Here is a 12,469-nt window from a genome sequence, read left to right as displayed (position 1 = left end):
GGGGGAGTGATGCTACTGGCCTATTGCCCTTTCACAAAATACTTATAAAAGTTATGATAGAGCTATAATAGTTTTTGCTGGAACTGCCAGAAAGCCTCAGAGAAAGATGGTTACTTAGATGCAAGCATGCTAGGAAAACAGAATGAAAACTTGTGCACAAAGAACATTTGGCACACAGATGAATGGTATCCAAAATGCCAAGGGCAGTGCAGGCATATTAAAGAGTCGAGAATCTTAGTTCAGCACAGGATGGCACAAGAAATGTGTCACAGAGCTGAGAAGATCCCAAACCTGCTTCTTCCTGCTACCAACAGTTTCCTTGCAGCAAGGCTGCATTAAAGAAAAAGGTGCACTCAGAGAAGGAAAACCACAAACCACGGACTTCCCTTTTCCAAAGAATGGTACAACTTGGTAGTGGCTTAGGCAAGTTCATACCACTGTTAAGTTCCCTGAAGCTACACAAAACAGAAGCCATCAGCCTTCCACGCACCTTTACCCCACCATCTAGGTCAGCGACAATGTTTAAGATTAACCAGGGTGAAGATCTTGCATTTTTTACATGAATAGCTATTTCAGGGAAAAAACCATTTGCTGCCCAGCGACAAGCACCATTATCACCAGCAGACCAGCAGTACCCAGGGAGGTCTGCATAAATATGTAAGGCTCATAGGGTTCCTTCAAATGTGACAAGTGGTGTAGGTTGCTGCTTCAGTTCCTAAGTGTGCATCAGCTCCACACCTGGATCACCTGCCCCTGTGCCCTTCTGCTAATCCAGGACACCAAGAACTCCACCTGAGCTCAGACCTGCACAGCTGGGAGTAAAGGCTGGGAGAACCTTGGAAAAACCTGACCCTACCCATGTTGTCCTATAAAGGAAATGGCTTTTCAGCACACCAAACGGGCTCGGGAATAAAAGGCAAATCTCCATGTCCCTGTGCCTCCATGCACAGGCAGCCAAGGCTCTCCTCTCCAAGCAGGGCAAGCCCTGGAGATCGGCTGAACTTCTGAAATAGCTGCAGGCCAAAACTACCTGCAAACCAAACATTCTGCAGCTCCATCCCCTCCCATTCAGTGTCACCAGCACAACAAACACGTGTCAAAACTGTCTGTGGATCCTATTAAAGACATTTAAAGATCAATTACTACACCACAGCTGGCTACAAGCAACAAATTACTCCCCGACCATCTTACAGAATCTGACCCATCACCTTCGGAACTCCACGAAGAAATTACACCTACTCTCAGCTGCAGTGCTACATCTGTTTAAGAGTACCCAGGAAGGCTGGTTAGCTCACAAACGGAAACGAACGGCCCTTCATCCAACAGAAATTGCTTCAGTATGCAGGAGAAACGACGGAAATGAAGAAAACAGAGCAGGAAACAGTGCGAAGGAAACGCAAACGGACATAATCCATGTAACAGGTCTGTCGAGTTCCCCAGGACGGGAGGAATGTGTCAGAGACGGGCAGCGGCCGAGCCTCGAGCGGGACAACAGCGACGGGGTGAGCGGCACCGGCAGGCCCGCCGGCACCTGCGCTGCAGGACCCCGTGCCGGCTCCGGCCGCCCCGGGGCGGGACGCGCCGCATCTGCCACGGCCGTCCCGCGGATCCCATTGCACCGGGGCTGCGGACACCCGCCGGGGACCCCCGGGCCGCGCGTGTGGCCACCCGCTGGAGGGAGCCGCGGGCCGGCCACAGAACGCTCCCCAGCCGCGGGCTGACGTCCGGCCGGCTCAGCAGGCAGCGGCCCCGTCGAGCCCCGCAGGGGCCGCCCCGCGACACCACCGATGCACCAGCGGCCGCACAAAGTACCGCGGCCGACGAGAGCCGCGGCCTCGCGTACGCGCGCCCGCGCCGTGGCGGCGAGGGCGGCTCCTCCCGCGGAGGCGCGGCCGGCCCGGCCCGAGCTCACCTGGCAGCGCCTCCATCCCGCGCCCGCCGCCCGCCCGACGCCAGCGGCGGCCGCCGCACCTGGGCCCGCCTCTCCGCCGCGCCGCGCCCCGCCCCCCGCCGCGGGCCAATCGGCGGCGCCCTCTCCGCGCACCGGCCAATCCCCGCGCTGCCCCGCCCGCCCGCCCCGCCCTTTCCGCGCCGGCGGCCAATGGCGGCGCCCCGCGCCCGCAGCCCCGCCCCGCCCGTGCCGCGGCGGGCGCGGCCCCGCCCCCACGGCAGCGCAAAGGAACGGCGGCGCACTCCGCTCAATGGAAAACCATTCTTTAATTCTAAATCACTTTCACAACAGTGAAAATTAGTGAGGAGGAACGGTAACGCACTAACCGAGCCGTCCGGGCCGCGTGCGGTCGGGTTACGGGAAGGGGTACATACAAAAGCACACCAGGGAAAGGGGAACCAAGCGTTAACACTTTTAGACTATTTCGTCCTTGAATTGCCGGAAAATAAGAACTCTCGGTCATGCTTCTGCAGCTTTCTCTAAATCCATTATCTCGCTCACTCCTAGATGGAAATCCCCACCCCCAATCCATTAAAATTCTGGTTTTTAAAATGTGTTAGTTAAATATATTTCAGTACCTCTTGAATCTACTGCAGTCACTTCTCTATCCTCTTTAGGGGATAAAGGCTTCTCCTCCCTGCATAACCTCTCAGCATCGAGTTTCTCCGCACAAAAGGAGAAGGAATCCATCCCTCGCTGTCACAGGAACCTTCCCTTCCCATCAGTAGGTGGTGCTGACCGCGCAGGAGAGGAACCCAAAGCTGCGACATTGTAGGACAACCGAACAAAACAGCCTTTCCTCCTGGGAAGGGCCCCCGATACCAAGTTACACCCTTGAGAAGAGCCCTATGCCGAAGTTCAGCTACTCAGAAGTGTTGCACAACAAAAGCTGAAGCACCACCTCAGCTACAAATAGATGAGCAATATATTCTGTCAGATTATCACGGAGTCAGGTATAAATCTGACATGACAAAACACTGCAGAAGCTTTGCAACATTCTACTTGCCAGATGGAATTTTGGAGGTAGGCAAGTTAAACTTCAGTCATACTCTGCCTTGACACTAAAACGAAACGGTTTATAATTACATAAATAAACTTCTATAACAATTAATTAAAGGTGTCCTGCCCAGGAATCTCTTCCATATGCTAAAAAAATCCCAAGCTATTGAAACAAAGTTTCTGTTAATTGATTTGCTTTTCAGTTTTTCTGTCTACTGTCAGGGAAGTCACAACATTCATCTTGCAGGAAACCATTATGACTATGAGTGGCCGGAATCAAAAAAATCCATAAACAGTAAGAGAAAAAAAAATGGAATCGCCTAGTCAGAGAAATAGGAACTGTTCATCTTGCTAGGGAACCTCTCATACCTGTTTTGAAGGAATCTACACAAATACATCAGGAGTACTCTTTAAAGCTGAACACCCAACAGGATTCCAAAGCGGCAGCAGATTGCTCACCTTCTGAAATATCCCCTCAGCACATTAATGGTTGTGGTCTCCTCCAGCACTTCCAATTAAAATCTTTGGTAGATTTTAGCTGCAGAGACTCTTGCGCTGTAGCTGTTCTGCTGTGGCACGGGAGAAGGGCTGTGTGCACCTGCAGAGAGATCTTCCAAATGTTCCCTACTGAGCGTGTGCTGGCAAAGGCAGGATCTCATGTCTCCTCCTGTGTAATTTTACAGCATGACAAGTTTTACCTCAAAACTCATGCAAAGATGCCTTTTGTTCCTCTCCCCAAACAAGCTGATCTCAGATCTGTAATAGGATTTTATCTGGAGTACATGACCTTCTGTAGAAAGTCTCCAAGCCTTGAGAAAGATAAATGTCGCTACAGTGACGAGGTTGTGAGGGGATTGTCCATGAGTGCAGCCACAGGTGCTGCACAGAGCTGGGGAAGACAACACTGTTTGTCAGTGAGCAACTGGGCTGGGTCCAGCAGCCCCACCTGGCTCCACAGCCAGAGAATCTTCCAGTGTCTGGCTCCAGCATGCTCAGGCTTTAAAAAATTGCAGCATAAATTTGTATCCCTTCTTCTAACAGCCATCAGAACCATCAGGAAGGGTTTTCCATCACGCCAGGAAATAACAGACGGAAAAGAAACCAGTCTCCAGACCCGGTTCCGTTTGCATCACATGCTGTGCCCCAGAGAGTCTCAGCAGTGCTGCAGATGATTTCCTGGAGAAGGTCAGATGTTGATGGAGACATTAAATAACATCTGCAGCTCTGGCAGATCCATCGTGGTTGCAAAGCAGGAGACACTGGTCACACTGGAGAAGTTTCCTTACCTGCCCAGTCTGCGCTGGGATAACTGTGTATCCCACAGACCCGGTGTCACTGATTGGCACAGGATTTCAAAGCAGCACTCCCTTTCGGAGCGCAGCTAGGCCCATGGTTTGTGGCAGGAACCTGTTGTACAAGATATCTGAGCTGAAATACACTTTTAAACCAATGTTTTAATTACCAACTCTGGTGCAAAATGTGAGATTCCTCATTGTGCTGTGGTACCACCAATTCCTGAAGCCCATAGGTAGCTATGGAACCAGACACCAAGAGGTTTCAAATGGGATGGGGATGCAGTTTGTAACTGTTTCAGTGGCCTTGTTGGTCATGAATATATAGAATAATGGAAAAGACTTATGCAATCAACAGCCAGAACATTATCACCAGTGCCACAAACAGGAAGAGGCGGGAAAGGAACTGCTCATCCACATATTGAGGAGTGCCTGGAACAGCTGGAAAACAGGAAGTAAAAAAAAAAAAACAAACAACAATTCAGCTCCTTCCTTTTCTCTCTGATTGTTTATATTCTGAATTTAGTATATTCATACATTGAAAAATATGCAAAGAATCTGCCTGGTGAGAAAGTTGCTACTTCCTACCCTCAGCCTGGCTGGCTGCATGGGCACATCAGAAGGAAGACAAGTATCTTGAAGCAGGACTCCTTAGTTCAGGCCCACCCCCAGCAGATTTTCAGGGGACACTGAACTACAGTTAATAGGGAAGATAATTTGACCCAAGGACAGCACAGGACTTGGCAATGCTGGTGAGATGTGAAGAATGAGTTTGTTCCTCATAACTCCTGTGCCATATGACATGGTGGAATATTTGCCAGGTATAACCTTTCACAAAATAAATTCAGAAAACCCTGGGCAGTAGGTGTTCTTGTTCAAAACAGAGTCAGTTTGTCTACAGTGAAGATGGGGAGGAGGTTCTCTAGGGATTACTTCATTGTTAGAGAGCAAGGTCACCCCCTGGAGTAATCCAACTGGTTTTTGTGAATCAAAAACATGAAGTAATTTCACTGGAAAGTTACTTCTTGTAGAATACAGATGACTGTCTCAGAAATAAATTTCTGGAAAATGAACAATCTTTGCATTCATAGTTTTGTGGTACAGAGCAACAGTTTAAATTTTTCCCTCTCATCTTTTAGGAAATGGTCTTTTCCTGCTGTTTTTAAAATCTGGGTCTCTTTCATACACCCCTAGTGACTCCTTTTTATTATTATTACAAAGTCTAGTCCAATTTGTCACATTTTTCAGGAGAAGTCTGCTGGTGTACCAGAGGAGACATCTGAATTAGAGGAGAGTAGTCTCCTGTGCCACTGTTTCTCTGCAGTCACTGGTCTCCCAGGGGGCCTTCAGCAAATTATACGGAAGTGACAAACTTGCTTCTTTTATAAGTCTGTGTACAAAACATACCAGCCACAGACCACGTTCTCTACAGAGTGTTTTTGCCCTCATTTTGTGGTTCTATTGACAACACTGGTTACTGTTCAGAATATTTTGCCATTTAGCAGGTTATTTAAGAGTTTGTAAAATGTCTGTCTGTGATGGGACAGGAGAAGGATCCGTGGTACCTGGAGGAGGTCGCCCGTCGTTTATGTTGAAGGCTGTTGCAAATATACCAAAGGGAAACGCCCCAATTCCAAAGGACATCTGGAAGCCACCGTCGCCAAACCCAAAGCCCTGGAATCCCTGCAGAGAACAAAGAACAGAAGAAAAAAAGGTGATCACTTAGAGCCTGTTTCAGAGTATTTTGTGGACGTGCAGACACTCCCTCTCACTGGCTTTCCCATGGCTGAAGGAGGGCCATGCTGCCTGGCAACTTTCAGTCTGACACACTTTTGTAGAGATCCTCTAGCTCTCCTGGCTTTGAAATGTTTCAGACAGCAGCAAATTCACCAAGCAACCCAAAGGTTTGAGAAAATGAAAACTAGCAACTGCAGTTCTTGATCGAGGGCCACAAATTAGGACAGTGTTTCTCAACTGTAACCTTTCTCAACTTAAAGTAGTAGGTATCTGCCAAAGTATCAAAATCACCAGAAGGAATTCTCTTTAGAATGTCTTAACAATGTGTTAACAGCTGTTAGCCATCTAAGAAAGGTACTTAAGAAAATAATCTAAATTGATATTTGTGATACATGTGCATCAGTTAAACACCCAGTGAAATGATAAATTGCCAGTGGGATGCATAGAGCATTTGAAGGAAAACCACAAAAAAATTTACCATGGGAACGCAAATTAAGGTGGCAAAATCACCTGGGGCAGGAATGCAAGACATAAGGAAAGGAGGAAAAAAGGAAGTTACATTGCAATAACACTGACCCCGAGGGATCCAGACTAAAATACCACATCAAGTCAAAAGATAAGTGCTCTGAATTGAGATGGATCCTGCTCTGCAGAAGCAGTGTGCTGTTTGAGAAGTGTGTGTGAATCTAGGGGCTTTGTGTCATGCCTAAACACTGTGGAGAGCCCACAGTTCTGTAATCCAGCGATCTGTCCTCTCACCTCAGGATTATAACAGTGATAGCAGTTCTGAAAGACCCTCTGGTTTATCACCACCAACAATGGGAGGACAAAGATGATTTTACTTATACAATAAAAGCCAAATGTTTCTTGGTTGACCCTTGATTTGAGGAGTTGGTCTTTTGACCATACTCTTCTCAAGTATTTTTTGCCACTAACTCTGAGGGACAGCAAAGCTCTCTGTGGCAGGTACAGGATATGAAGAGAATAGCACCACTACTGCCCTGCCTTCATACCCCATCCCTGTGATTTACAGCAGCACCAGCTGAAAGGTTCAAGAAAGGTACAGGAACTGATTTAATAAGGCAGCAATGCTTTAGTGAAAGAGAACAGCTGAGCTCCCAATACATTCAATACAGAAATGCACCCTAATCACACCCTGCAGAGTTGTTTGCTTGAAGCATGAGGGAGACAATCCTCTCCAAGGACCCCAGGCTGAGTTACATGGAAATGTGCCATTGTTTCATCAGGTCACACTTGCTGCCATCATGCTGAAGAACACTGTGGTCTGTCCTACTCCCACATCTGCTCCATCTGTGCCAGCTACTGTTTACATTCACCCTATGTAATCTCCTCAACAAAACCACTGACCCCTCTTCAAATTGACACGCATCCAGCAGATATTGACTTCCTCTTGCTTGTAATGCCATGGTACAGTAACATCCCGTCAAAACGAGAGAAGCAGGTGTCAGTGTCAAAAATCTAAATTAATAGGTGGATTAATTAATGACACGTATGCTGTGACAGAAATACACTTGCACAAAGGATTTGCAAAGCAAAGTGTTCCTTGTATTCAAACGTGGAGAACAATCAAGTATGAGAAGCTTTGCCAGTGATACCACACTGGGCTGCGTTCATGAAGCACGATCCAAGCTGGGCTGTTCTTTGGGATGCTAAAGGGCACCACAGGAATGGAGCTCTCTGCCCCACCACAGCTATCAGTGATTCATGAACAACCAGCTGGGGAAGAGCAGGATGTGTGAGCTGCAGGATCCTCATGCAGGTTCTCTCACACACATTATGTCCTCCAGGATGAATAAATACCACTATCAATAAAAACAACTGAAACACTCAAGCTTGTTGGATCACTTACCCCTCTGTTCTCTGGTTCAGGTCTCTGTCCTTGGGGTCGTGGTGGAGTTTTCTCTCTGCAGGAAGTTGTGAAATTAGCTCAAGTGCAAGGACATGTGACAACAGTATCTGCAGAACCCTGGCTAATAATGCAGAATCACCATAAAAGAGAGTCTCCTGGAGCCATCCAGCAGAGCTGGAGCAGTGTGTGAGAGAGCCAACCACGCAGCTTTGGACCTTCAGCAGCACATAATGCCGCACTTTTGAGTAACAAACACCCATTGCAAAGGATAAAAACTGAGGACATGAACATTTAATATAAGCTTCTCTGATCAGATAATAATCACTGCAACCTACCACTTGTAACTGACAATTAACACCTGATTCAAATTAAAATGAATTGCCAGTAGAACAAGAAATGCGTGTAAACACAGGCCCTGAAAAAGCCAGAAATATTTGGCAGAAATATCGGATCTATGTCTTTTCACAAAGTATTTAAAACTGTGAATCCAGCACTTTAACAGCTTAATCTTAAGACCCTAAAGTTTCATCTTTAATTTTCAAATGAAAATAGTTGCATTTAGGTTTCTTACCTGGGGTCCTGCTGCCCAGTGCTACCTCTTCCATACAGAGGAATAACTTTATCTCGACTGATTCCTGCTTTGCATACAGGACACACTTGTCTGTTTGGCCTGGTCTCTAGCCACTAAAAGAAAGGAAATTACAAGAAAACCACTAAAATACCACAAAAATAACTGTGCAAAACCTCATTTGCAGCCATGCAGAAAGACTTTAGCAATTTCTCACAAAGTTCTGGAGCAAAACATTTTAGTAAGTGCCAGGTACTCCCCGAAGTGGAGTTGGCACTTAGGCTGTTCTGGTGGGAACAACTTGCTGACGTGTACATATTCTGATCTGTGCTGGAGTAAAATAAGAAATAAAGAGTAGGAGCAGTCCTGCAAAGGCCAAGGGCTAGTGCAGGAAACCTTCCTGTCATCCACCTTCTCTATAATGGTACCACAATGTAAAACACCATGTACGCAAAGAAAAGTACACTCAGCACTTAAACCTGCAAACTAAAGCCTGCAAGCTCCAACAGTAATTGTACCAAAACTGCAATTATGCAGGGTTTAAGAAACTCAGAAGTGGAAGCCAGTGGAACAGAATCTAAGTTTTCTTGTTGCTCAAAGAGCAGATTGCAAGCTGTTGCACATTAAGCTGCATGAGCAGGTTGTGACTGCCCTGGAGAGAAAAGCACATTTGAAAAGAGGGGGATACTCCAGAGAACCAAGGGCTTGATTGAGCAACTGAAGCTGATGAAAGACAACGTAAAAGAAAACCTGTCTTACCTGGTGTAAACAAGGCCAACTGTGAGCATTCCCAGGACAATTTGTTCACAGAGCAGAAAAAGAGAGGAAAATAGAATTAGTTACTGAACTCTATATGACAAATGTGCAGCGTACAGGGATAGCGCAGCTTGGTGACAACAGAATCCTGGAATCCAGCTAGGCCAGTTCTGTAGCCTTCCATTAAAATATTTTTTGCAAACACAGCCTAAGACTGTTCTCCACTGTTGTTTTTTTTTTTTTTTTTTTCCAGGTTATGCAATCTAAATTCCTAATGTGGTTCTGTGCATCTCCCACTCCTGGGTCCTCACCAGGCCCAGACAGAGGCTGCATTAATCTTAGAGTTTATTGTACAAATTTTCTCTTCTGATACCATGAAAAGCTATCCCAAAGTCAAGATGCAAATGAGCAAGATGTCAGTAATGAGATTTTAGGATCTTAGAAATTGAGCTGAAACATCAGCCATATTCACAGAATCAATGGAATAACTAAGGCTGGATGGTACCTCAGGTAGCCTCTAGTCCAACCTGATGCTCAGAGCAGGGTCAGCTATTGAGATCACACTCAGTTGCTCAGGGCAGAGAATTTACCATGATACAGATTAAATTGCTAGGTCAAATGAAAAAACGGTCAAAGACAAGCAACTACAGGATAAAACTGCTAAACAGCATGCTGCTTTCAAAATGGTCTCAATAACACCACTCAGACAAGACACCCGGTACTTTCAAGATTCCATTATTCCAAATCCTTTTGTGCAATAATTTAATGTTATTTTATCTTAACACGCCCCAAGCCAGTGATTTTCCATCTCCCCAAATAAAATCCTGGATTTTCAGAAGCTATGTATATTTGCAGAGGAGAAAAGCACTTTCAGGCTTCTTTTTTATTAAAGATTTAGCCCACTGTGTAAATTGAACTCCAACCCCCCCCACATTTGGCCATGTGAACCCTTGAATTCTTCACATTCCAGAAAGGGTATATTCAAACCAAATTACCCACATCAGAAATTCTGCACATATATCTGTGCTGTACATTATTTCTAAGTCAAATTAAAGAACTAAAATGTTCCTAACACAAGTGCAATATCATGGGAAAAGAGAAATTGCCCATATGTAAAAGCTTACTGCCTGTTTTTTTAATTTTTTTTTATTATTTCAAAGGAAAAAATAAAGCAAGCTTGTAGGAGAAACTACAATTTGACCTGCAGAACCCAGATTAATATCCAGGTTTAGGTATGCTGAGGTCAGAAAGGAATTTAGATCTAAAGAACACATCTGTGCTAGGCCAGACAGCACAAAGAAAATAACACCCATAAGCAAACAGTATCAATGAGCACTGAACTGTCTGAGTGGGACTGCTTGTTTGTTTGCTTTTACACAATAATCCAGCACTACAGGGAGTTTAAGACACAGGAAACCCACTCCCTGGAACACAAGCAAAGAAAACCAGCTGAGGAGCAAACCCAAGCCTCTCCTAAACCAAACCCACAGTCCCTCCTCTAGAATTACAGTCATCCCAGGTTTTTATGGGATCAGAGAGATGGTGTTCCGGCTGATGTGTGGGGCTGCAGCACTTACCAAAAGAGGTGCCCACACAAGCTGATAACTGCATCCTTGGCAGTGTCTAAACAGATGTTGCATTCAAAAGTGTTGTCCTGATTAGTGTTGTCCCCAGAACCATTACTGCTACTGCTGCCACTGGTCCCTCCAGTACTGGAGCTCTTTGTTGATGCAGAAGTCGTGGGTCCTTTGCTTGCCATCCTCAAGGACTGCCCAAACAAGGACAAGAAAATTTTCCTCTTGGTATCCTAGCTGTGAGAAAGGGAAAAAAACAAACAAACTTAAATAATTATTGGCATTATGAACATTGCATTCTGGCCCCATTCCAAACTGGCAGTGATTTATCTAAGAAGCTCTTGAATCCTGTTGTTGATGGTTTTAATTTAACATAGCCAAGAGGGATCTTTTTTTAGAGACTAAGCTACTTTACAGTCCCACAGTATGACCTGGCTGATGAGTGACCTGTATTTTATTGTTACTGATAAGCATCCACAGCCAAAACAACCCCCCTGTATTTTCTCATAAATGCCATTTGCTGTAAGGAGAATGAGCTCACCTAGTCATACACGCTCTTCCAAAATTCAACACTACTTATAACTGAGGGGGCAGTCGGAAGCAGAATTTAATCAGGAAGTAATTCACAGTTTGAACACTGACAATGCAGAGTTTTAAGTAAAATGTTCATTAGTTTGGAATATTAATGACAATAATGGCAAGCAAAGGTGGCTTAGAAATTGCATTCTCTCCTGAGCAGTATATTGCTGCTATCACAGCAGTGTTGATAATCAAACATTCCTAGTACTTTCAAACTATTAAACATTTCTAATCTAGTAGTAAGATAGTAATGCAGAAGTATTAAAAATTTTACCTTAATGTGCTTGAATTTTACTTCCATGCTTTCACCTCTCATTAACATAATCATATTTACCAAAGAACAGCATTTATTTTATTTCAGTAGCAACAACCTCTACAGTGTAATTCCTTGATATTTAAATTCCACAGTACCTAAAGCTTTGAGACTGAGCACAAGGCATTTACATTTCTAGAAACACTTCTGCAATCAAGAACTAAGAGAGTTTCTGTAGCTACAGAAATTAATTCACTAAAACAAAAACGTATAAAATATTTCACTATGCTTTTCATGAAACTCTAACATCATGTTGATGCTGCAGGAACAGGAATACTTAGATAAAGCTGTGAGAAACCAACAGGTGATTCAGATTATCTGAACTTTTTGCAAGTGTACAAATAGTGAAGCATTTTCAAAGGGCGATATGAATTTTTCAGAAGGTAATTTCTTTTCCAACTTACCCCCCAAGCAGTAAAAGCTTTCCTTAGTGTTGCCTCTTTGTAGCAGAGCTGCAGCTGAGGTGCAGGGCGGCAAATAAAGCCTCAGGATCTCCAGCTGTTACTGCCAACAGCTTTTTTCCTAGAATACAATCCCACTGCACAGTCAGGAAAGCATCACACCCGGGCCTTGTGAAGAATTGCAGCAAACACTCAGTTACAGCAGGTGAAATCTATCTCTGCAGAGCTTTTTCACTCCGTTACATCATTTGGCACAGTGTCCCAGAAGGGCAGATTTGTATTCACAGATGCTGCACTTCAACATACGCTGCTTTCAGTAGTGCTGACTCTTAGCATTTCACACCACGACTCCATTTACACTCAGCTCATTGTACAAAATTAAAATCCACGTTAGATCAAGGCAGATGGAAATGCTGCCAACCCACAAAC

General features: G+C 45.1%; 1 protein-coding gene across 9 annotated transcripts in view; it reads right to left on the bottom strand.

Moving 5' to 3' along the window:
• Window positions 1–12,469, bottom strand: part of LOC137484854 (E3 ubiquitin-protein ligase RNF185) — a 45,153-nt gene that overhangs the window by 28,874 nt on the left and 3,810 nt on the right. For 2 of the 9 annotated variants that reach the window (XM_068209024.1, XM_068209026.1), the window contains exons 2-6: window positions 10,751–10,984; window positions 9,177–9,195; window positions 8,421–8,533; window positions 7,850–7,904; window positions 5,808–5,925 (exon numbers count right to left, since the gene is read on the bottom strand). In XM_068209024.1, the coding sequence (XP_068065125.1) occupies window positions 5,808–5,925; window positions 7,850–7,904; window positions 8,421–8,533; window positions 9,177–9,195; window positions 10,751–10,932 (487 nt within the window). In that variant the 5' untranslated portion in view covers window positions 10,933–10,984. Of the gene's footprint in view, window positions 1–1,295; window positions 1,415–1,912; window positions 1,994–2,198; window positions 4,684–5,807; window positions 5,926–7,849; window positions 7,905–8,420; window positions 8,534–9,176; window positions 9,196–10,750; window positions 10,985–12,043; window positions 12,162–12,469 lie in introns of those variants that run through there. The other 7 variants (XM_068209025.1, XM_068209035.1, XM_068209030.1 and 4 more) reach the window with 7 other exon arrangements.

The sequence above is a fragment of the Anomalospiza imberbis genome, chromosome 18 (assembly GCF_031753505.1).
Source record: "Anomalospiza imberbis isolate Cuckoo-Finch-1a 21T00152 chromosome 18, ASM3175350v1, whole genome shotgun sequence".
In the NCBI taxonomy this organism is placed as follows: domain Eukaryota; kingdom Metazoa; phylum Chordata; class Aves; order Passeriformes; family Viduidae; genus Anomalospiza; species Anomalospiza imberbis.
The sequence above is the reverse complement of the archived record's forward strand: the minus strand, read 5'-3'. Positions and strand labels throughout refer to the sequence as shown.